General features: G+C 45.2%; 1 protein-coding gene and 2 long non-coding RNA genes across 12 annotated transcripts in view; all 3 read right to left on the bottom strand.

Annotated features, from left to right (window-relative positions):
• LOC118381310 (uncharacterized) overlaps window positions 1-6,448 on the bottom strand; it is a 9,214-nt gene extending 2,766 nt beyond the window's left edge. The window contains exons 1-3 of the long non-coding RNA XR_008127080.1: window positions 5,840-6,448; window positions 5,592-5,619; window positions 5,041-5,289 (exon numbers count right to left, since the gene is read on the bottom strand). This is a non-coding gene — a long non-coding RNA (uncharacterized LOC118381310). The remainder of the gene's footprint in view (window positions 1-5,040; window positions 5,290-5,591; window positions 5,620-5,839) is intronic.
• Window positions 6,449-7,937: 1,489 nt separating this feature from the next.
• Window positions 7,938-22,500, bottom strand: part of LOC127927336 (ADAMTS-like protein 4) — a 121,408-nt gene continuing 106,845 nt past the window's right edge. For both annotated transcript variants that reach the window (XM_052513574.1, XM_052513573.1), the window contains exons 11-17: window positions 18,769-18,898; window positions 17,882-18,086; window positions 17,424-17,597; window positions 15,922-16,089; window positions 15,469-15,648; window positions 14,940-15,087; window positions 7,938-10,344 (exon numbers count right to left, since the gene is read on the bottom strand). In XM_052513574.1, coding sequence (XP_052369534.1) covers window positions 10,214-10,344; window positions 14,940-15,087; window positions 15,469-15,648; window positions 15,922-16,089; window positions 17,424-17,597; window positions 17,882-18,086; window positions 18,769-18,898 — 1,136 coding nt within the window. In that variant the 3' untranslated portion in view covers window positions 7,938-10,213. The remainder of the gene's footprint in view (window positions 10,345-14,939; window positions 15,088-15,468; window positions 15,649-15,921; window positions 16,090-17,423; window positions 17,598-17,881; window positions 18,087-18,768; window positions 18,899-22,500) is intronic.
• The window catches only part of LOC127927339 (uncharacterized), a 3,685-nt gene continuing 1,530 nt past the window's right edge, over window positions 20,346-22,500 (bottom strand). For 3 of the 9 annotated variants that reach the window (XR_008127013.1, XR_008127018.1, XR_008127020.1), the window contains exons 2-4: window positions 22,250-22,414; window positions 21,590-22,029; window positions 20,346-21,534 (exon numbers count right to left, since the gene is read on the bottom strand). This is a non-coding gene — a long non-coding RNA (uncharacterized LOC127927339). The remainder of the gene's footprint in view (window positions 21,535-21,589; window positions 22,030-22,249; window positions 22,415-22,500) is intronic. The other 6 variants (XR_008127016.1, XR_008127021.1, XR_008127015.1 and 3 more) reach the window with 6 other exon arrangements.

Below are 22,500 nucleotides of genomic sequence, written 5' to 3'. Positions count from 1 at the left end.
AACACACATACTCTTAATAGAAATTAACAATGACCCCCCCCCAAACACACGAACCCTTAAAAGAAAATAACAATGACCCCCAAACACCCCCTCCAAACACACACACCCTTAATAGAAATTAACAATGACCCCCCTCCAAACACACATACTCTTAATAGAAATTAACAATGACCCCCCCAAACACACGCACTCTTAAAAGAAAATAACAATGACCCCCCAAACACCCCCTCCAAACACACACACCCTTTATAGAAATTAACAATGACCACCCCCCTACAAACACACACACCCCTTAATAGAAATTAACAATGACCCCCCAAACCCCCCCTCCAACCACACACACCCATAATAGAAATTAACAATGACCCCCTCCAAACACACACACTCTTAATAGAAATGAACAATGAACCCCGCCCTCCAAACACACACACTCTTAATAGAAAATAACAATGACCCCCTCCAAGCACACACACTCTTAATTGAAATTAACAATGACCCCCCCCTAACACACACACTCTTAATAGAAATTAACAATGACCCCACTCCAAACACACACACACTTAATAGAAATTAACAATGACCCCCCCTCCAAACACACACACTCTTAATAGAAATGAACAATGAACCCCCTCCAAACACACACACTCTTAATTGAAATGAACAATGACCCCCTCCAAACACACACACTCTTAATAGAAATTAACAATGACCCCACTCCAAACACACACACTTAATAGAAATTAACAATGACCCCCCCCCTCCAAACACACACACACTTAATAGAAATTAACAATGACCCCCCCTCCAAACACACACACAGGGCCCTCTTAAAGATGGGCTTATTGTTGCAGCTCTAAAGGGGAATCTCCAAACTTGAGATGGTCTCCCTCTCAGCAGGCTTGAATCAGTAGGCTTACCACTCCATTATACTGACTGGAGAAACGGCTAAGCTCCTACATAACACCCCAGGTCAGAAAAATGGGTCTACCTAGTGTGTGTGTGTGTGTGTGTGTGTGTGTGTGTGTGTGTGTGTGTGTGTGTGTGTGTGTGTGTGTGTGTGTGTGTGTGTGTGTGTGTGTGTGTGTGTGTGTGTGTGTGTGTATGACTGTATACTAGACTAGAGGTATGCCAGGGTTAGACAGACATTACGATAACACCCATCATCTGAACTAGAGTGACTTGGGGTCATGACTGTACGCACGTGCACAGACACTAGAGGATTAGAGAGTGTGAGCGAGAGAGAGCGAAATAGACAGAAAGACTGAAAGAGAGAAAGAATATACTCCCCCCTTCCCCCATCCTCTCCCAGAAGACACTGTTTGATATACAGTACCAGTAAAAAGTTTGGACACACCTACTCATTCAAGGGTTTTTCTTTATTTGTACTATTTTCAACATTGTAGAATAATAGTGAAGATATCAAAACTATAAAATAACACATATGGTATCATGTAGTTACCAAAACAGTGTTAAACAAATCAAAATATATTTAATATTTTAGTAGCCACCCTTTGCCTTGATGACAGCTTTGCACACTCTTGGCATTCTCTCAACCAGCTTCACCTGGAATGCTTTTCCAACAGCCTTGAAGGAGTTCCCACATATGCTGAGCACTTGTTGCTGCTTTTCCTTCACTCTGCGATCCAACTCATCCCAAACAATCTATATTGGGTTGAGGTCGGATGATTGTGAGGTCATCTGATGCAGCACTCTCTCACTCTCCTTCTTGGTCAAATAACCCTTACACAGCCTGGAGGTGTGTTCGGCCATTGTCCTGTTGAAAAACAATTGATAGTCCCACTAAGCACAAACCAGATGGGATGGTGTATCGCTGCAGAATGCTGTGGTAGTCATGCTGGTTAAGTGTGCTTTGAATTCAAAATAAATCACAGAGAGTGTCACGACCATGAAGGCCTTATTCACACAGTCTCCTCTGAACAGTTGATGTTGAGATGTGTCTGTTACTTGAACTCTGTGAAGCATTTATTTGGGCTGCAATTTCTGAGGCTGGAAACTCTAATGAACTTATCCTCTGCAGCAGAAGTAACTCTGGGTCTTCCTTTCCTGTGGCGGTCCTCATGAGAGCCAGTTTCATCATAGCGCTTGATGGTTTTTGCGACTGCACTTGAAGAAACTTTCAAAGTTCTTGAAATTTTCTGGATTGACTGATCGTCATGTCTTCAAGTAATGATGGACTGTCATTTCTCTTTGCTTATTTGAGCTGTTCTTGTCATAATATGGACTTGGTCTTTTACCAAATAGGATTATCTTCTGTATACCATCCCTACCTTGTCACAACAGAACTGATTGGCTCAAACACATTAAGAAGAAATAAATCCACAAATGAACTTTTAACAAGGCACGGTTAATTTAAATGTATTCCAGGTGACTACCTCATGAAGCTGATTGAGAGAATACCAAGAGTGTGCAAAGCTGTCATTAAGGCAAAGGGTGTCTACTTTGAAGAAACTCAAATATAAAATATATTTTGATTTGTTTAACACTTTTTTGGTTAATACATGATTCCATTTGTGTTATTTCATAGTTTTACTGTCTTCACTATTATTCTAAAATGTATAAAATTGTAAAATAAAGAAAAACCCTTGAATGAGTAGATGTGTCCAAACTTTTGACTGGTACTGTATGTGATCAGGAGACAGTGATAAGTGACAGTGTTTCCATGGTGACCCATCATCAGACACATGCTAAAACAGACAGCCTACTCTACTGTTGAAGTGTTTACATCAATGATAGTGCTACTACATCAGCATTACTATCAACCTAGACCAGCATTACTATCAACCTAGACCAGCATTACTATCAACCTAGACCAGCATTACTATCAACCTAGACCAGCATCACTATCAACCTACACCAGCATTACTATCAACCTAAACCAGCATTACTATCAACCTAGACCAGCATTACTATCAATCTAAACCAGCATTACTATCAACCTACACTAACATTACTATCAACCTAGACCAGCATTACTATCAACCTACAACGGCATTACTATCAACCTAAACCAGCATTACTATCAACCTACACCAGCATTACTATCAACCTAGACCAGCATTACTATCAACCTACACCAGCATTACTATCAACCTAAACCAGCATTACTATCAACCTAGACCAGCATGACTCTATCAACCTACACCAGCATTACTATCAACCTAGACCAGCATGACTATCAACCTGGACCAGCATTACTATCAACCTGGACCAGCATTACTATCAACCTAAACCAGCATTACTATCAACCTAGGGTAGCATTACTATGATTAAACCAGTTGGACTAGTAACCTACACCAACATTACTATCAACCTAGACCAGCATTACAAACCCCCAGCTGACAACCTACAAATTACTGTCAACCTGACCAGCTGAACAGGCAACCTAACCCACTGGTCCTAGGCCGTCATTGAAAATAAGAATTTGTTCTTAACTGACTTGCCTAGTAAAATAAAGGTAAAAAACAAACAAAAATTACTATCAACCTAGACCAGCATTACTATCAACCTAAACCAGCATTACTATCAACCTAAACCAGCATTACTATCAACCTAAACCAGCATTACTATCAACCTAAACCAGCATTACTATCAACCTAAAACAGCATTACTATCAACCTAGACCAGCATTACTATCAACCTAAACCAGCATTACTATCAACCTAAACCAGCATTACTATCAACCTAGACCAGCATTACTATCAACCTAGACCAGCATTACTATCAACCTACACCAGCATTACTATCAACCTAGGGTACCAGCATTACTATCAACCTAGAAACCAGCATGACTATCAAATCCTAGACCAGCATTACTATCAACCTAGAAAATAAGAATTTGTTCAGCATTGACTAGTCAACCTAGACCAAACAAAAATTACTATCAACCTAAACCAGCATTACTATCAACCTAGACCAGCATTACTATCAACCTACACCAGCATTATTATCAACCTAGACCAGCATTACTATCAACATACAACAGCATTACTATCAACCTAGACCAGCATTACTATCAACCTACACCAGCATTACTATCAACCTAGACCAGCATTACTATCAACCTACACCAGCATTACTATCAACCTAGACCAGCATTACTATCAACCTACACCAGCATTACTATCAACCTAGACCAGCATAACTATCAACCTAAACCAGCATTACTATCAACCTACACCAGCATAACTATCAACCTACACCAGCATTACTATCAACCAGCATAACTATCAACCAGCATTACTATCAACCTACACCAGCATTACTATCAACCTAGACCAGCATTACTATCAACCTAGACCAGCATTACTATCAACCTACACCAGCATTACTATCAACCTACACCAGCATTACTATCAACCTACACCAGCATTACTATCAACCTACACCAGCATAACTATCAACCTACACCAGCATTACTATCAACCTACACCAGCATTACTATCAACCTACAACAGCATTACTATCAACCTACAACAGCATTACTATCAACCTAGACCAGCATTACTATCAACCTAGACCAGCATTACTATCAACCTACACCAGCATAACTATCAACCTAGACCAGCATTACTATCAACCTACACCAGCATAACTATCAACCTAGACCAGCATTACTATCAACCTACACCAGCATAACTATCAACCTACACCCGCATTACTATCAACCTACACCAGCATTACTATCAACCTACAACAGCATTACTATCAACCTACACCAGCATTACTATCAACCTACACCAGCATTACTATCAACCTAAACCAGCATTACTATCAACCTACACCAGCACACACACTTGATCTTTAAGTGGGTGTTTAAAATATTTTAAAGTGTGTGTCTTAACCTCCTGTAGCTGTGTGTGTGTGTGTGTGTGTGTGTGTGTGTGTGTGTGTGTGTGTGTGTGTGTGTGTGTGTGTGTGTGTGTGTGTGTGTGTGTGTCTGCCAGTGAGTAGTCTAGCCCAAACGCCTATTTGTGTCCAGGATTATTTCTACAGGTGGCTGGGTTCCCATTATTCGCCTACCTTTGTGCATGCCGGTGTATTTGTCCTTTATCACCGTCAGCTCGTAGATCTTCCCGAACTGTTCAAAGATCGGTTTGAGGTCCTTCTCCTCTAGATTCCGAGGAATCTGCCCCACGAACAGCTTGATCGCGTCGGCTTCCTTCATCGGGAGACAGCGGGGAGAACGAAAGGCGCTCTGCGGGGTTCGAGGTGAGAAGAGCGGGGTGAGTGCGAGCAGAGTCGTGGTCCTCTGGAGAGGAGCGACCAGAGCTGGAGGGTGTTGGAGGAGAGAAGGAAAAGGAGATGGACATAAAAACAAGATATGTAAATGTGTCATTTTATTTTTTAACAATATAGGATAATCATTGATTAATTGAATAAAACCAAATCAATATTTTTGGATGAATTATCATATCTCTACAATATTAGCCTATTGACACAGACAATGGCACTTGCGCCTCTCATAAAAACAAGTATGCAAATGATGATCAGCCAATCAAAACATAATTAAGACATTTAAATTGCAATAAAACAGAAATTAAAATTAAATATCAATAAAAGTGATATATTACCTTTAGGACGTGAGAGTGTTCGGAGCCCCTGGGGAAAGGAAAATATATGGTTTAGACGGTAGATGAGCGCTTTAGAACGGCTGTGAGCGGTTTCTTTGTTTGGCCAGCTGTAGGTTACATACACTCATTGGATGTCAACGTATGGGGGCTCATCTCTTTGTCCGCCCCGGCTCAACATACACACAAAACACACATAAAACACATGCGCACAAAAACACAATATGGAGCCTTGGTTTTAAAAATCCTACCGATTTCAAGAGATCCTTCACTCCACGTTGTAAAATAATCCCGAGAGTAATTTGAGATGATTTTGTTTATTTTAACCACGTTTTACCGTGGCGTTGTTGTCTTCAGTGCGCGTCTCCTGTTATCCTCCCTCCGGGAATAGTAGGCTCAATGCGATTCGTTCTCCGCTCTTTGTGCCAATCGCTCCCTCTCCAGATTTCGAATCCGTAACAGATCAGTGGAGTTGCTGCTCCCGTTAAGGTCTCACGTCTTAGCAAGCGATCATCAGATCACATATCCCCAACCCGGTGCCTTGGTGATCCGTTATTTGCTCTATCCTCTCGTCACGACTCTTGGCAAATCCGGTAAAGCCAGTCAGTCACTCTCTGAGTACTGCCCTGCCTGTTAGAATAGTCAAAATTCTGCAATAATTAGGCTACAAGGCTATATTCTTAAAAACTATTTCTGCAGCAGCCAGCTATTGATAAATCCAGCAGTCCATTTATATAAACAGTTAAGGGCTAACACATATATTAAAATATACTTATTAATATCTAACGTTTCCCTCCCGCGCTACCCCTCTTTTCCCTCAGTGTATAGGATACCGTAGCGTTTGACGTCGTCTACCGGTGTCTCCCTCTCTCTCTATCCTGCCCTCCCTCCCCCCTCTCCCTCGAGCGGTTGACAGGCTGTGACGTAAAAGGCAGGGACCGTCAAAAACTCTACTCCAACCTTAAAAAGAAAACCCATGTTATCTTTCGTAGACGTAGCCTACACCTTCTAGCCCTGAAATTAGCATATAGGGAACACTGTGGAATATATATGGACAGCTATTTCAGTTATCAAAACCAGGATTAGTTGACAATTTGTATAAGCGTTTTCAAACAAGCTCTTTGACTATGTCTACGTTAGTGTCCAGTGTGTGAGTGCTCGTGGACGGTGCCTGAAGTTCTGGAACGCCGTGCTGCCTATTGTTCTGGCCGCGAGCTCTGGCCGTGGTGCTGAAGCCTGCCATACTACCAGCGCGCGCGAGCGGCGTCATGACTACAGCTGCGCACACAACACACACACGCCAGCCTTAAGGTTGCCCTAACCAGTTCTCTTCTCCGTGTTGAACAAACGCTAAATTCGTAATCATATCCATAATGTACACAAATAGGCTAGCCTAATGTGCGAGAGAAAGGGGAGAGAGCGAAAATAGAGAAGAGGATAGGCCTATACTACAGACTACACTGATCTAACAGTATGGGTTAACCTACAATAATACACCGTCGTTTCAGCCTAGTGAGGGAGGGATCCTCACCGCTCTGATACAGACAGGCATAGCAGACCTCATCTGTCCATGGTCCTGAACCAAGATATTTACAACCTTCATCAAACTATGAAGCTTTTTAACTCATCTTTATTGCTGATGGGGTTCTCTTTGGTCTCTTTCCGGTGTGTGTTTGTTTTCTTCTTCTGCCACCCCCCTCGCGCTTGAGGAGAGGAGTCAAAGAGTTCAGGGTAATTTACTCTGAAAGGTCACCATCTGCCTCCCACCACCTCATGCCCCCCTCTCCCCGCCTACTGCCCCCCACCGTTATACATCGTCCGTTCACACACGCGGGGTCTATACCGGGAACAAGCCGCTGGACGGCACGCGCGGCCTACCACGGGGATATACACCGTATCACCCACTGAACGTAGCTGTAGGCAACATGAACATGCATGAGGAACTGATGCTCGGGCCTCTTTCATGGTGGTGTCAGAACTGGGGCTTTTCGGTTTCTCTGTCGTCTGTGGAGTAGGCCTAGGGCTAGAATAGGACGAAATTGCCCCCTATAGATCCGGATTTATGGTCAGGTTAGCATTTATACCCAGAATGATGTCGTTTGTTCATAGAGGAAACGTTAGATCCATGAAGTCATATTAAGCTTACTTGAGTTATTATCACAACACAACCTAGTCTATTCTGAACAAGGGAAGACAAGTTGGCTACAGCTTTACAAGCACACAATACCGCCACCTGGCCACTGTTGAGGATATGAAGGTCTACTTAATTACAATGTACTGTAGGTCTCAGTGGACATCTAGGCTGCTAATTGGGGGAAAGAAAAGTGCACAAAATAGAAAAAGGCGAACTATTTTCTGGTTTCAGTTTTTATTTCAGATTAAGTTTGTGATAGCATTTTCCACACACTCTTTTGCCTTTTTCAAAATAATACAAAATCCATATACTTCTACACAATAACTTCTGATCATAAACTCTGACACGGAAGCAACAAGGGGAATTTTCTACAGGTCCTCTTAAGAAAAAAAATAAATTACAATTATATTTTTTTAATATAAAACTTTTTGTTTCTACTAAAAACGATTTAAAACATGAAAATGACATTCACAGATAGACTCATACAACAATACACCCATGGCTGCGTACTCACACAAATAAACACAAATAGGCAACTTCACAGAGACAGGAAGACAAACACACACACAACACACACCATCTAAGGGTAGCAAAATATAATTTGTTCTTCTTAATATGATGACTGAAAAATATGAATACTTTATATGAATATATGCATACAGTTAACATGTACAGTATGCCTACAATTCAAATCATACCACAATATAGGATATATTTATGGATATGTATATTAAGTATATGTTCACACAGAAATATAGACATACAAATTTAATATTGCCTGACAAATATACACATCATTCACCTGTGGAGTGTGTGTGTGTGTGTGTGTGTGTGTGTGTGTGTGTGTGTGTGTGTGTGTGTGTGTGTGTGTGTGTGTGTGTGTGTCTGTATGCTGTAGACGTAACATACAGTAAGTAACATGTTACAACTATGTCAAGGCATAGGGGCAATGTCCGTTAAAAAGAGCTTTGTTTAAGTCCAAGTCCAAGAACCCTTTTAAACATTTTCAGTAAAAACACAAATTAGTCAGGGAGATGTTACTTGCTCCTTTGGAAGTTAAAGGCCCAGTGCACTCAAAAACGTGATTCTGCTGTGTTTTATATATCCTTCCACAGTATTGGAATAATATTGTGAAATTGTGAAAATTATGATAATGCCATTTTAGTGTAAGAGCTGTTTGAAAAGACCGCTTGAAATTTCTCCCTGTTTTGGTGGGATGACGTTTTGGTCTGCATGGTGACATCACCAGTTAGTTAAGCGACTAAAAAGAGAAATAGTTTCAAACCTCTCTGCCAATAACAGCTACAGTAGTTTTCAGTTTCCTAGCAAAATTCTTGCTTGAGAAATTGCTCTTTGCTAAGAAGTTATTTAGTTTCTTTTTGACCATTTGAATTGAAAACAGTCACAGTAAGGTACTTCATTGTTACCCAGAAAGGATTTGATATGGAGATAAAAACAGCTGAATTGAACCTTTCAGACACAGCTTTGCATATTGTGGCAAATGCATTTCTGAAAATGAATGCATAAATGAATACAATGTTATTTCAATACCTACCATTCTTGAACATATTGATGGGTCAGATGATACAAATGTCTCAGGTAGTGGTATATTTTCTGTATGTAGCAGAGGTGGTTGGGTGTAACCTTGGCTGAGGCCTGAACACTGGTATTAGCTTTCAAGGTTAATGCCTTGGCTTTAGCTCAGTGGGCTAACAGTCATGAGGGCACAGGTTGGATACCTGGACAGTCACCAATAGACCATACAGTCGTTTCATTCTACCCCTGCTTGTTTTCAGATTGGGGGCGTTCTCAGGTTATGGACATCTCTCCACTAATGTCCTTTAAAAACAGGTCACTTGTACTAGGCCACCATTTTACATTTTGGTATGTTTTCACCAAATGTTGATGATGCTGTATAAACACTGAGGAGACATTTCAAATAGTTTTTTGGCATATAGAACACAAACATAGAAAACATACATCATAGACTTACACTGCTATTGGGTTATACCTTCTGGGTCCCATCTATCCATACTAGCATACTACATAGTATGCATGGACAATACTTCACCTCACACTAAGTAGTATGCAAGTTTGGCTACTGGGACAGAGCTCTGGACCCAGGTCCTGGGTGTACATACATCATCCACAGCATCTCTCAGCCATAGAAACAGAAAGAGTGGACATAGAAATCAGTTATGTTCCATATTATGGAGCTCTGTACAATGTCATTGGCACATTTTTTGCATATGCAGATAACCCATCAAATGTAAGAAATGTAGTAAGTAACAAATTAACTCACATTCCAAAATATCCCTTCTATAACGGCTGTACATCTGGCCCAGAACACAATTCAATCCCCACTTCATGTGGTAATATATCAACTCCATTTCTATGGTCTGATCATTTCTATGGTAACCTGCGCTTTGACTTCTAACCCCTTAAACCCTGACCCCTGGCTGATCTCGTCTGGAAGCCTGTTATTGGCTGGTCAGTGCCTCTTGGCCCGCTGAGCACTCTGGGTACATGAGGCGCAGCAGGCAGTCTTGTAGTAGGAGTAGACACACAGTCTGGCCTGAACCACCATCACACAGTTATGACGCAGGTCCCTGCAGTTCTCATCTACAGAGAGAGCAGAGGAGAGGAGAGAGTGGAGGGGAGAGAGTGGAGGGGAGGAGAGGGAAGAGTGGAGGGGAGGAAGAGAGGGGGAGAGGGAAGAGGAGGAGAGGAGAGAGGGAAGAGAGGGGGAGGAAGAGAGGGGGAGAGGGAAGAGGAGGAGAGGAGAGAGGGAAGAGAGGGGGGAGGAAGAGAGGGGGAGAGGGAAGCGGAGGAGAGGAGAGAGGGAAGAGAGGGGGAGGAAGAGAGGGGGAGAGGGAAGAGGAGGAGAGGAGAGAGGGAAGAGTGGAGGGGAGGAAGAGAGGGGGAGAGGGAAGGGGAGGAGAGGGGAGAGGGAAGAGTAGAGGGGAGGAAGAGAGGGGGAGAGGGAAGGGGAGGAGAAGGGAGAGGGAAGAGAGGTGGGGAGGAAGAGAGGGGGAGAGGGAAGAGGAGGAGAGGAGAGAGGGAAGAGAGGGGGAGGAAGAGAGGGGGAGAGGGAAGAGGAGGAGAGGAGAGAGGGAAGAGTGGAGGGGAGGAAGAGAGGGGGAGAGGGAAGGGGAGGAGAGGAGAGAGGGAAGAGAGGGGGAGGAAGAGAGGGGGAGAGGGAAGGGGAGGAGAAGGGAGAGGGAAGAGAGGTGGGGAGGAAGAGAGGGGGAGAGGGAAGAGGAGGAGAGGAGAGAGGGAAGAGAGGGGGGGAGGAAGAGAGGGGGAGAGGGAAGAGGAGGAGAGGAGAGAGGGAAGAGTGGAGGGGAGGAAGAGAGGGGGAGAAGGAAGGGGAGGAGAAGGGAGAGGGAAGAGTGGAGGGGAGGAGAGGAGAGGGAAGAGTGGAGGGGAGGAAGAGAGGGGAGAGTGGATGGGAGGAGAGGGAAGAGGAGGAGAGGGGGAGAGGGGAGGGGAGGAAGAGAGGGGGAGGGGGAAGGGGAGGAGAGGGGAGAGGGAAGAGTGGAGGGGGAGGAGAGGGGAGAGGGGAGGGGAGGAAGAGAGGGGGAGAGGGGAGAGTGGATGGGAGGAGAGGGAAGAGGAGGAGAGGGGGAGAGGGGTGGGGAGGAAGAGAGGGGGAGAGGGAAGAGGAGGAGAGGAGAGAGGGAAAAGTGGAGGGGAGGAAGAGAGGGGGAGAGGGAAGGGGAGGAGAAGGGAGAGGGAAGAGAGGTGGGGAGGAAGAGAGGGGGAGAGGGAAGAGGAGGAGAGGAGAGAGTGAAGAGAGGGGGGGAGGAAGAGAGGGGGAGAGGGAAGAGGAGGAGAGGAGAGAGGGAAGAGTGGAGGGGAGGAAGAGAGGGGGAGGGGGAAGGGGAGGAGAAGGGAGAGGGAAGAGTGGAGGGGAGGAGAGGAGAGGGAATAGTGGAGGGGAGGAAGAGAGGGGGAGAGGGGAGAGTGGATGGGAGGAGAGGGAAGAGGAGGAGAGGGGGAGAGGGGAGGGGAGGAAGAGAGGGCGAGAGGGAAGGGGAGGAGAGGGGAGAGGGAAGAGGGAGGGAGGGAGGAGAGGGGAGAGGGGAGGAAGAGAGGGGGAGAGGGGGAGAGTGGATGGGAGGAGAGGGAAGAGGAGGAGAGGGGGAGAGGGGTGGGGAGGAAGAGAGGGGGAGAGGGAAGGGGAGGAGAGGGGAGAGGGAAGAGTGGAGGGGGGGAGGAAGAGGGGGAGGAAGAGGGAAGGGGGGAGGAGAAGGGAGAGGTAAGAGAGGGGGAGGAAGAGAGGGGGAGAGGGAAGAGGAGGAGAGGAGAGAGGGGAGAGAGGGGGAGGAAGAGAGGGGGAGAGGGAAGAGGAGGAGAGGAGAGAGGGAGGAGGAGGGGGAGGAAGAGAGGGGAGAGGGAAGAGGAGGAGAGGAGAGAGGGAAGAGTGGAGGGGAGGAAGAGAGGGGGAGAGGGAAGGGGAGGAGAAGGGAGAGGGAAGAGTGGAGGGGAGGAGAGGGAAGAGTGGAAGGGAGGAAGAGAGGTGGAGAGGGGAGAGTGGATGGGAGGAGAGGGAAGAGGAGGAGAGGGGGAGAGGGGAGGGGAGGAAGAGAGGGAAGAGTGGAGGGGAGGAAGAGAGGGGGAGGGAAGAGGAGGAGAGGGGAGAGGGACAAGTGGAGGGGAGGGAAGAGTGGAGGGGAGGAAGAGAGGGGGAGAGGGGAGAGTGGAGGGTAGGAGAGGAGAGGGAAGAGGAGGAGAGGGGAGAGTGGAGGGAAGGAAGAGAGGGGGAGAGGGAAGAGGAGGAAGAGAGGGGGAGATGGAAGAGGAGGAGAGGGGAGAGGAGGAGAGGGAAGAGTGGAGGGGAGAAAGAGAGGGGAGAGGAGGAGAGGGGAGAAAGAGAGGGGGAGAAAGAGAGGGGGAGAGGGAAGAGGAGGAGAGGGAAGAGTGGAGGGGAGGAAGAGAGGGCGAGAGGGGAGAGGAGGAGAGGGAAGAATGGAGGGGAGGAAGAGAGGGGGAGAGGGGAGAGGAGGAGAGGAGGAGAGGGAAGAGTGGAGGGGAGGAAGAGAGGGGGAGAGGGGAGAGGAGGAGAGGAGAGGGAGAAAGGGTTAGATTTCAAATCTCACAAGCATCACACACTCACACATACTGTACAGTGCCTTCATATAGTATTCACACCCCTTGACTTTTTCCACATTTTGTTGTTACAGCCTGAATTTAAAATGGATTAAATTGAGATTTTGTGTCACTAATCTACACACAATACCCCATAATGTCAAAGTGGAATTATGTTTTTTACAAATATTTACAAATCAATAAAACATGAAAAGCTGAAATGTCTTGAGTCAATAAGTATTCAACCATTTTATGGCCTCAATAAGTTCAGGAGTAAAAATGTGCTGAACATGTTACATAATAAATTGCATGGACTCACTCTGTGTGCAATAATGGTGTTAAACATGATTTTTAAATGAATCTCATCTCTGTAACCCACACATACATTTATCTGTAAGGTCCCTCAGTCAAGCAGTGAATTTCAAGCACAGATTCAACCACTAAAGCCAGGGAGGTTTTCCAATGCTTCGCAAAGAAGGGCACCGATTGGTAGATGGGTAAAAAATCAAGCAGACTTGAATGTCCCTTTGAGCATGATGAAGTTATTAATTACACTTTGGATGGTGTATCAATACACCCAGTCACTACAAAGATACAGGTGTCCTTCCTAACTCAGTTGCTGGAGAGGAAGGAAACTGCTCAGGGATTTCACCATGAGGCCAGTGGTGACATTAAAACAGTTTAATGGCTATGATAGGAGAAAACTGAGGATGGAGCAACAACATTGTAATTACTCCAGAATACTAACATAAATGTGAAAAGAAGGAAGCCTGTACAGAAATAAAAAAGATACATTCTGTATACAATAAGGCACTAAAGTAATACTGCAAAAAAGATACATTCTGTATACAATAAGGCACTAAAGTAATACTGCAAAAAAGATACATTCTGTATACAATAAGGCACTAAAGTAATACTGCAAAAAATATACATTCTGTATACAATAAGGCACTAAAGTAATACTGCAAAAAAGATACATTCTGTATACAATAAGGCACTAAAGTAATACTGCAAAAAAGATACATTCTGTATACAATAAGGCACTAAAGTAATACTGCAAAAAAAGATACATTCTGTATACAATAAGGCACTAAAGTAATACTGCAAAAAAGATACATTCTGTATACAATAAGGCACTAAAGTAATACTGCAAAAAAGATACATTCTGTATACAATAAGGCACTAAAGTAATACTGCAAAAAAGATACATTCTGTATACAATAAGGCACTAAAGTAATACTGCAAAAAAGATACATTCTGTTTACAATAAGGCACTAAAGTAATACTGCAAAAAATATGACAAAGATATGTTTTGGGTAAATTCAACACAACACATAATTGAGTACCACTCTCCATATATTCAATCATGTTGGTGGCTGCATCATGTTATGGGTATGCTTGTCATCGGCAAGGCCTCGGGAGTTTTTTAGGGTAAAAATAAACGAAATAGAGCTAAGCACAGGCAAAATCTTAAAGAAAAACCTGGTTCAGTCTGCTTTTCCAACAGACACTTGGAGATGAATTCAGGAATAATATATACCTTTCAAGGCCAAATATACACTGGAGTTGCTTACCAAGACGATACTGAATGTTCCTGAGTGGCGTAGTTACAGTTTTGACTTAAATCGGTTTGAAAATCTATGGCAAGATTTGAAAATGGCTGTCTAGCAATGATCAACAACCGATTTGATAGAGCTTGAATAATTGTTTTAAGAATAAATGGGCAAATATTGTACAATCCAGTTGTGCAAAGCTCTTAGAGACTTACCCAGAAAGACTCACAGCTGTAATCACTGCCAAAGGTGATTCCAACATGTATAGACTCAGGGAGTTGAATACTTATCTAATCAAGACATATTAGTGTTTTATTTTCCATATATACAATTATTATTATTTATTTTTTTGCAGTGACATTACAGAGTATTTGGTGTAAAGTCAAATTTAATTCCACTTTGTAACACCACATGTGGAAAAAGTATTTTCTGAAGGCACTGTAAACATACAGTACACACACACACACACACACACACACACACACACACACACACACACACACACACACACACACACACACACACACACACACACACACACACACACACACACACACACACACACACACACACCTGCGACCTGTGGACTGCAGGGTATGGTATTGCAGAGCTGCTCCTGGTCAGGTTTGTCTGTAGGGGAGCATTCTGGGCTGTGCTGTTTGTCAGGTGTGAGACACCGTACTTCTCTGATCTGTAGCCCCTTACCACAGGAACGAGAGCACTGAGGGAGAGAGATAGAAGAGGAGAAAGAGAGAGGAGGATGGTCAACATCTTTCTCGTGATCAACAACCAACTGCAATTCAAGGTCGTAATTATGTTCTCTCTCCTCCTCCTCTCCTTTCCTCCCTCTCTCCTCCTTCTCTCCTCTCCCCCCTCTATCCTCTCCTCCCTCCCTCTCTCCTCCCTCTCTCCTCTTTCTCTCCCTCTCTCCTCTTCTCCCCTCCTTCTCTCCTCCCCATCTCCTCTCCTCCCTCTCTCCTCTCCTCTCCTCTCCTCCTCTTTCTCTCCTCTCTCTCTCCCCTCCTCCCTCTCTCCTCTCCTCCTTCTCTCCTCTCCTCCTTCTCTCCTCTTTCTCTCCTCTCCTCTCTCCTCCCTCTCTCACCGCGCTCCACTCCGTAGTAAACCACTGAGGCTGACATGCTTCCATCGCACACGTCTGCACCGAGGGAGGCTTTTCCAGCTGGGCACACTGGCTGATCGGTGCCACTTTGAAATCTGTCCCCATCTTCTCCACACAGATGATGTCCCTTCGCTGCGTTCCATTCCCACATGGAGCACTACACTGGAGGAGGGAAGAGAGGGAGGAGGGCGAGAAAAGAGGAGAGGAGTGAGAGGGAAGAGAGGCAGGAGAAGACAAAAGACGAGAGGGAAGAGAGGGAGAGAGGTGGAAAACATGACATTGTATTCCTATTCATCTGCCATTACAGTACTATGCATTTCTTTTCATATGTAAATATCTATCCATCCATTCCAAAAAAGAATGATTGAATTGAAGTGACTGATTATATTGGTAACAGTATTGATCGATGGCTGCCACACCTCCTGCTCCCCTTACCTGACCCCAGGGGCTACTGTACCACATGTAGGTGGGAGAACACGGACCCCCGTTACACGCCTTCATGTCCGCCGGTTTGTCCCCCAAACACTCTCCTCCCTCTCTCCCTCCACGGGTCAGACACAACACCTCTCTCCTCTGAACACCTGGACCACACGGGGCTGAACACTGAGAGAGAGAGAGAGAGAGAGAGAGAGAGAGAGAGAGAGAGAGGGAGAGAGAGAGAGAGAGAGAGAGAGAGAGAGAGAGAGAGAGAGAGAGAGAGAGAGAGAGAGAGAGAGAGAGAGAGAGAGAGGAGAGAGAGAGAGAGAGAGAGAGAGAGAGAGAGAGAGAGAGAGAGAGAGGGAGAGAGAGAGAGAGAGAGAGAGAGAGAGAGAGAGAGAGAGAGAGAGAGAGAGAGAGAGAGAGAGAGAGAGAGAGAGAGAGAGAGAGAGAGAGAGAGAGAGAGAGAGAGAGAGAGAGAGAGAGAGAGAGAGAGAGAGAGAGAGAGAGAGAGAGAGAGAGAGAGAGAGAGAGAGAGAGAGAGAGAGAGAGAGAGAGAGAGAGAGAGAGAGAGAGAGAGAGAGAGAGAGAGAGGGGGAGAGAGAGAGAGAGAGAGAGAGAGAGAGAGAGAGAGAGGGAGAGAGAGAGAGAGAGGAGAGAGAGAGAGAGAGAGAGAGAGAGAGAGAGAGAGAGAGAGAGAGAGAGAGAGAGAGAGAGAGAGAGAGAGAGAGAGAGAGAGAGAGAGAGAGAGAGAGAGAGAGAGAGAGAGAGAGAGAGAGAGAGAGAGAGAGAGAGAGAGAGAGAGAGAGAGAGAGAGGAGAGAGAGAGAGAGAGAGAGAGAGAGAGAGAGAGAGAGAGGGAGAGAGAGAGAGAGAGAGTACAGATTCAGTGAGCATAGCCTTGCTATTGAGAAAGGCCGCCGTAGGCAGACATGGCTCTCAAGAGAAGACAGGCTATGTGCTCACTGCCCACAAAATGAGGTGGAAACTGAGCTGCACTTCCTAACCTCCTGCCCAATGTCTGACCATATTACAGATACATATTTCCAATTTTGAAAAACTCCCATATCTACTGGGTGAAATTCCACAGTGTGCCATCACAGCAGCAAGTTGTGTGACCTGAACAAACACCATTGTAAATACAACCCATATCTATGCTTATTTATTTTATCTTGTGTCCTTTACCATTTGTACATTGTTAAAACACTGTATATATATATAATATGACATTTGTAATGTCTTTATTGTTTTGAAACTTCTGTATGTGTAATGTTTACTGTTAATTTTTATTGTTTATTTCACTTTATATATTCACTTTATATATTATCTACCTCACTTGCTTTGGCAATGTTAACACATGTTTCCCATGCCAATAAAGCCCTTGAATTGAATTGAATTGAGAGAGAGATGGGGGTATTAGAGAAGTTAGTGTATTGATTTAGAATGAGCATGTACTGTATGTGTGTCCGTGTCCCTATGTCTGTATGTCTGTGCGTGTGTGTGTGTGGGGGGGGGACTCACAGTGTTGGACCAGCCAGTGAAGTACCAGTTGGTTACACAGGGCCCCATGTGACAGTCCTCACTTCCTTGTGGGCGGAGCTTGGCGTTACACTCCTTGTCATTCACCACGCTGCCATGGTCACTGACACAGCGGACATTACGAGTTCTCTTCCCCATGCCACAGTCCACTGAGCACTGTTGAGTTCAAATGAGAATGTTAGGAAAACCTACAACAGAACAAAGACATGGGAAAACAGGAAAACAGGATGGATCGCAACAGATGTCATTCTCATAAAATAATATAATAATAATATAATATATAATATATGGATTTTATCCAAAGCGAACAGTCATGTGTGCATAGATGTCAACACACATTCTCACCAACTAAAGAATGTCCAACTAAACACACATACACCATTCCCCTGTGTGAATATTAACATACCCCCCTGCCACACACACACACTTTCTATACTCACAGAGCTCCAGTCGGTGCCTATCTCCCAGTGTGAGCAGAGTCGTAGCTGGCAGGACTGGGTGAGGTCAGGTGGGGTTAGGTTGGAGCAGCGTTGTGGTTGAACCATGGTGGAACGGTTCCCAAAGCTCTGTCTGCACTGAAGCTGTCTCTGCTGTACTCCCATACCACAAGACACACTGCACTCTGACCATGAGCTGGCCTCGAAGCTACACATACACACACACAAACACACACAGAGATACACAGAGACACACAGAGAGACACACACAGACACACACAGACACACACAGAGACACACACACACACACACACACACACACACACACACACACACACACACACACACACACACAAACACACACAGAGATACACAGAGACACACAGAGACACACACACAGAGACACCCAGAGAGACACACACAGAGAGACACACACAGACACACACACAGACACACACACACACACACACACACACACACACACACACACACACACACACACACACACACACACACACACACACACACACACACACACAGAGAGAGAGAGAAACACACACAGACACACACACAGAGACACACAGACACACACAGAGAGAAACACACACAGAGACACACAGAGACACACACACACACAGAGAGACACACACAGAGACCCACAGAGACACACACAGACACACACAGAGAAACACACACAGAGAGAAACACACAGACACACAGAGAGAAACACACAGAGAAACACACACACAGAGAAACACACACAGAGAGACACACACAGAGAGACACAGAGACACACACGCAGAGGAGAGAGAGATGAGGAGAGGGTTAATACATATGTACAATATACACATGATTATTGCTTATGGCTGTTCATAGATCTACACACTCACAATGCTGGGCAGGGGTGTGTGTTGCAGAGCTCCTCCTCAGGGGAGGGTCTTACTGCTGAGTCACACTTCCTGTCTGGGACTTCCTCGTCAGTATGGCGGTTAATACACAGGATCACCCTGTACTGGGACCCTGAAACACATCACCATCACCACCATCACCATCAGTACCCTGTACTGGGACCCTGAAACACATCATCCTCATCACCACCACCAGTACCCTGTACTGGGACCCTGAAACACATCATCACCGCCATCACCATCGCCATCAATACCCTGTACTGGGACCCTGAAACACATCATCCTCATCAACACCACCACCATCAGTACCCTGTACTGGGACCCTGAAACACATCATCCTCATCACCACCATCACCATCACCACCCTGTACTGGGACCCTGAAACACATCATCCTCATCAACACCATCACCATCACCACCCTGTACTGGGACCCTGAAACACATCACCATCACCATCAGTAAGTACCCTGTACTGGGACCCTGAAACACATCACCATCACCATCAGTAAGTACCCTGTACTGGGACCCTGAAACACATCACCATCACCACCATCACCATCAGTACCCTGTACTGGGACCCTGAAACACATCACCATCACCACCACCATCACCATCAGTACCCTGTACTGGGACCCTGAAACACATCATCCTCATCACCACCATCACCATCAGTACCCTGTACTGGGACCCTGAAACACATCACCATCACCATCAGTACCCTGTACTGGGACCCTGAAACACATCATCCTCATCACCACCATCACCATCAGTACCCTGTACTGGGACCCTGAAACACATCACCATCACCATCACCACCCTGTACTGGGACCCTGAAACACATCACCATCACCACCACCATCACCATCAGTACCCTGTACTGGGACCCTGAAACACATCATCCTCATCACCACCATCACCATCACCACCCTGTACTGGGACCCTGAAACACATCACCATCACCACCACCATCACCATCAGTACCCTGTACTGGGACCCTGAAACACATCACCATCACCATCACCATCACTATCACCACCCTGTACTGGGACCCTGAAACACATCACCATCACCACCACCATCACCATCACCACCCTGTACTGGGACCCTGAAACACATCATCCTCATCACCACCATCACCATCAGTACCCTGTACTGGGACCCTGAAACACATCATCCTCATCACCACCATCACCATCAGTACCCTGTACTGGGACCCTGAAACACATCACCATCACCACCACCATCACTATCACCACCCTGTACTGGGACCCTGAAACACATCACCATCACCACCACCATCACCATCACCACCCTGTACTGGGACCCTGAAACACATCATCCTCATCACCACCATCACCATCACCACCCTGTACTGGGACCCTGAAACACATCACCATCACCACCACCATCACCATCAGTACCCTGTACTGGGACCCTGAAACACATCACCATCACCACCACCATCACTATCACCACCCTGTACTGGGACCCTGAAACACATCACCATCACCACCACCATCACCATCACCACCCTGTACTGGGACCCTGAAACACATCACCATCACCATCACCATCAGTACCCTGTAATGCAGGGTTCCTCGACTGGGGGCCAAATTTGGCCTGTGGCTGATTTTATGAGTCCACCCCCCATTTTTATTTTATTGTTGGACATAAAAGACTGTAAAAACACCAAAAAACAGCTCCAATTTATTTCAATTTTTGAAATCTGTTCCAAATGATTCCTACGCATAATAGAGAGATACTGTATATACTGTATATGTATACAAATATAAGCGAGGTTAGAAATTTTTATGTTTTAGTCAAATATTATATCTGTTGGGCTTTTTAAGGTTGATTATGTTCTGGCCCCCTGACCATCGCTCAAGAAAATATTGTCCCGCAGCTGAATCTAGTTGATGATACCTGCTGTACTGGGAGCCTGGTAGGAAAGTTATAGGATGAATCTAGTTGATGATACCTGCTGTACTGGGAGCCTGGTAGGAAAGTTATAGGATGAATCTAGTTGATGATACCTGCTGTACTGGGAGCCTGGTAGGAAAGTTATAGGATGAATCTAGTTGATGATACCTGCTGTACTGGGAGCCTGGTAGGAAAGTTATAGGATGAATCTAGTTGATGATACCTGCTGTACTGGGAGCCTGGTAGGAAAGTTATAGGATGAATCTAGTTGATGATACCTGCTGTACCGGGAGCCTGGTAGGAAAGTTATAGGATGAATCTAGTTGATGATACCTGCTGTACTGGGAGCCTGGTAGGAAAGTTATAGGATGAATCTAGTTGATGATACCTGCTGTACTGGGAGCCTGGTAGGAAAGTTATAGGATGAATCTAGTTGATGATACCTGCTGTACCGGGAGCCTGGTAGGAAAGTTATAGGATGAATCTAGTTGATGATACCTGCTGTACTGGGAGCCTGGTAGGAAAGTTATAGGATGAATCTAGTTGATGATACCTGCTGTACTGGGAGCCTGGTAGGAAAGTTATAGGATGAATCTAGTTGATGATACCTGCTGTACCGGGAGCCTGGTAGGAAAGTTATAGGATGAATCTAGTTGATGATACCTGCTGTACTGGGAGCCTGGTAGGAAAGTTATAGGATGAATCTAGTTGATGATACCTGCTGTACCGGGAGCCTGGTAGGAAAGTTATAGGATGAATCTAGTTGATGATACCTGCTGTACTGGGAGCCTGGTAGGAAAGTTATAGGATGAATCTAGTTGATGATACCTGCTGTACTGGGAGCCTGGTAGGAAAGTTATAGGATGAATCTAGTGGATGATACCTGCTGTACTGGGAGCCTGGTAGGAAAGTTATAGGATGAATCTAGTTGATGATACCTGCTGTACTGGGAGCCTGGTAGGAAAGTTATAGGATGAATCTAGTTGATGATACCTGCTGTACTGGGAGCCTGGTAGGAAAGTTATAGGATGAATCTAGTTGATGATACCTGCTGTACTGGGAGCCTGGTAGGAAAGTTATAGGATGAATCTAGTTGATGATACCTGCTGTACTGGGAGCCTGGTAGGAAAGTTATAGGATGAATCTAGTTGATGATCCCTGCTGTACTGGGAGCCTGGTAGGAAAGTTATAGGATGAATCTAGTTGATGATACCTGCTGTACTGGGAGCCTGGTAGGAAAGTTATAGGATGAATCTAGTTGATGATACCTGCTGTACTGGGAGCCTGGTAGGAAAGTTATAGGATGAATCTAGTTGATGATACCTGCTGTACTGGGAGCCTGGTAGGAAAGTTATAGGATGAATCTAGTTGATGATCCCTGCTGTACTGGGAGCCTGGTAGGAAAGTTATAGGATGAATCTAGTTGATGATCCCTGCTGTACTAGGAGCCTGGTAGGAAAGTTATAGGATGAATCTAGTTGATGATACCTGCTGTACTGGGAGCCTGGTAGGAAAGTTATAGGCTGAATCTAGTGGATGATACCTGCTGTACCGGGAGCCTGGTAGGAAAGTTATAGGATGAATCTAGTTGATGATACCTGCTGTACTGGGAGCCTGGTAGGAAAGTTATAGGATGAATCTAGTTGATGATACCTGCTGTACTGGGAGCCTGGTAGGAAAGTTATAGGATGAATCTAGTTGATGATCCCTGCTGTACTGGGAGCCTGGTAGGAAAGATATAGGATGAATCTAGTTGATGATCCCTGCTGTACTAGGAGCCTGGTAGGAAAGTTA

Source organism: Oncorhynchus keta, unplaced genomic scaffold (assembly GCF_023373465.1).
Source record: "Oncorhynchus keta strain PuntledgeMale-10-30-2019 unplaced genomic scaffold, Oket_V2 Un_scaffold_1315_pilon_pilon, whole genome shotgun sequence".
NCBI lineage: Eukaryota > Metazoa > Chordata > Actinopteri > Salmoniformes > Salmonidae > Oncorhynchus > Oncorhynchus keta.
The sequence above is the reverse complement of the archived record's forward strand: the minus strand, read 5'-3'. Positions and strand labels throughout refer to the sequence as shown.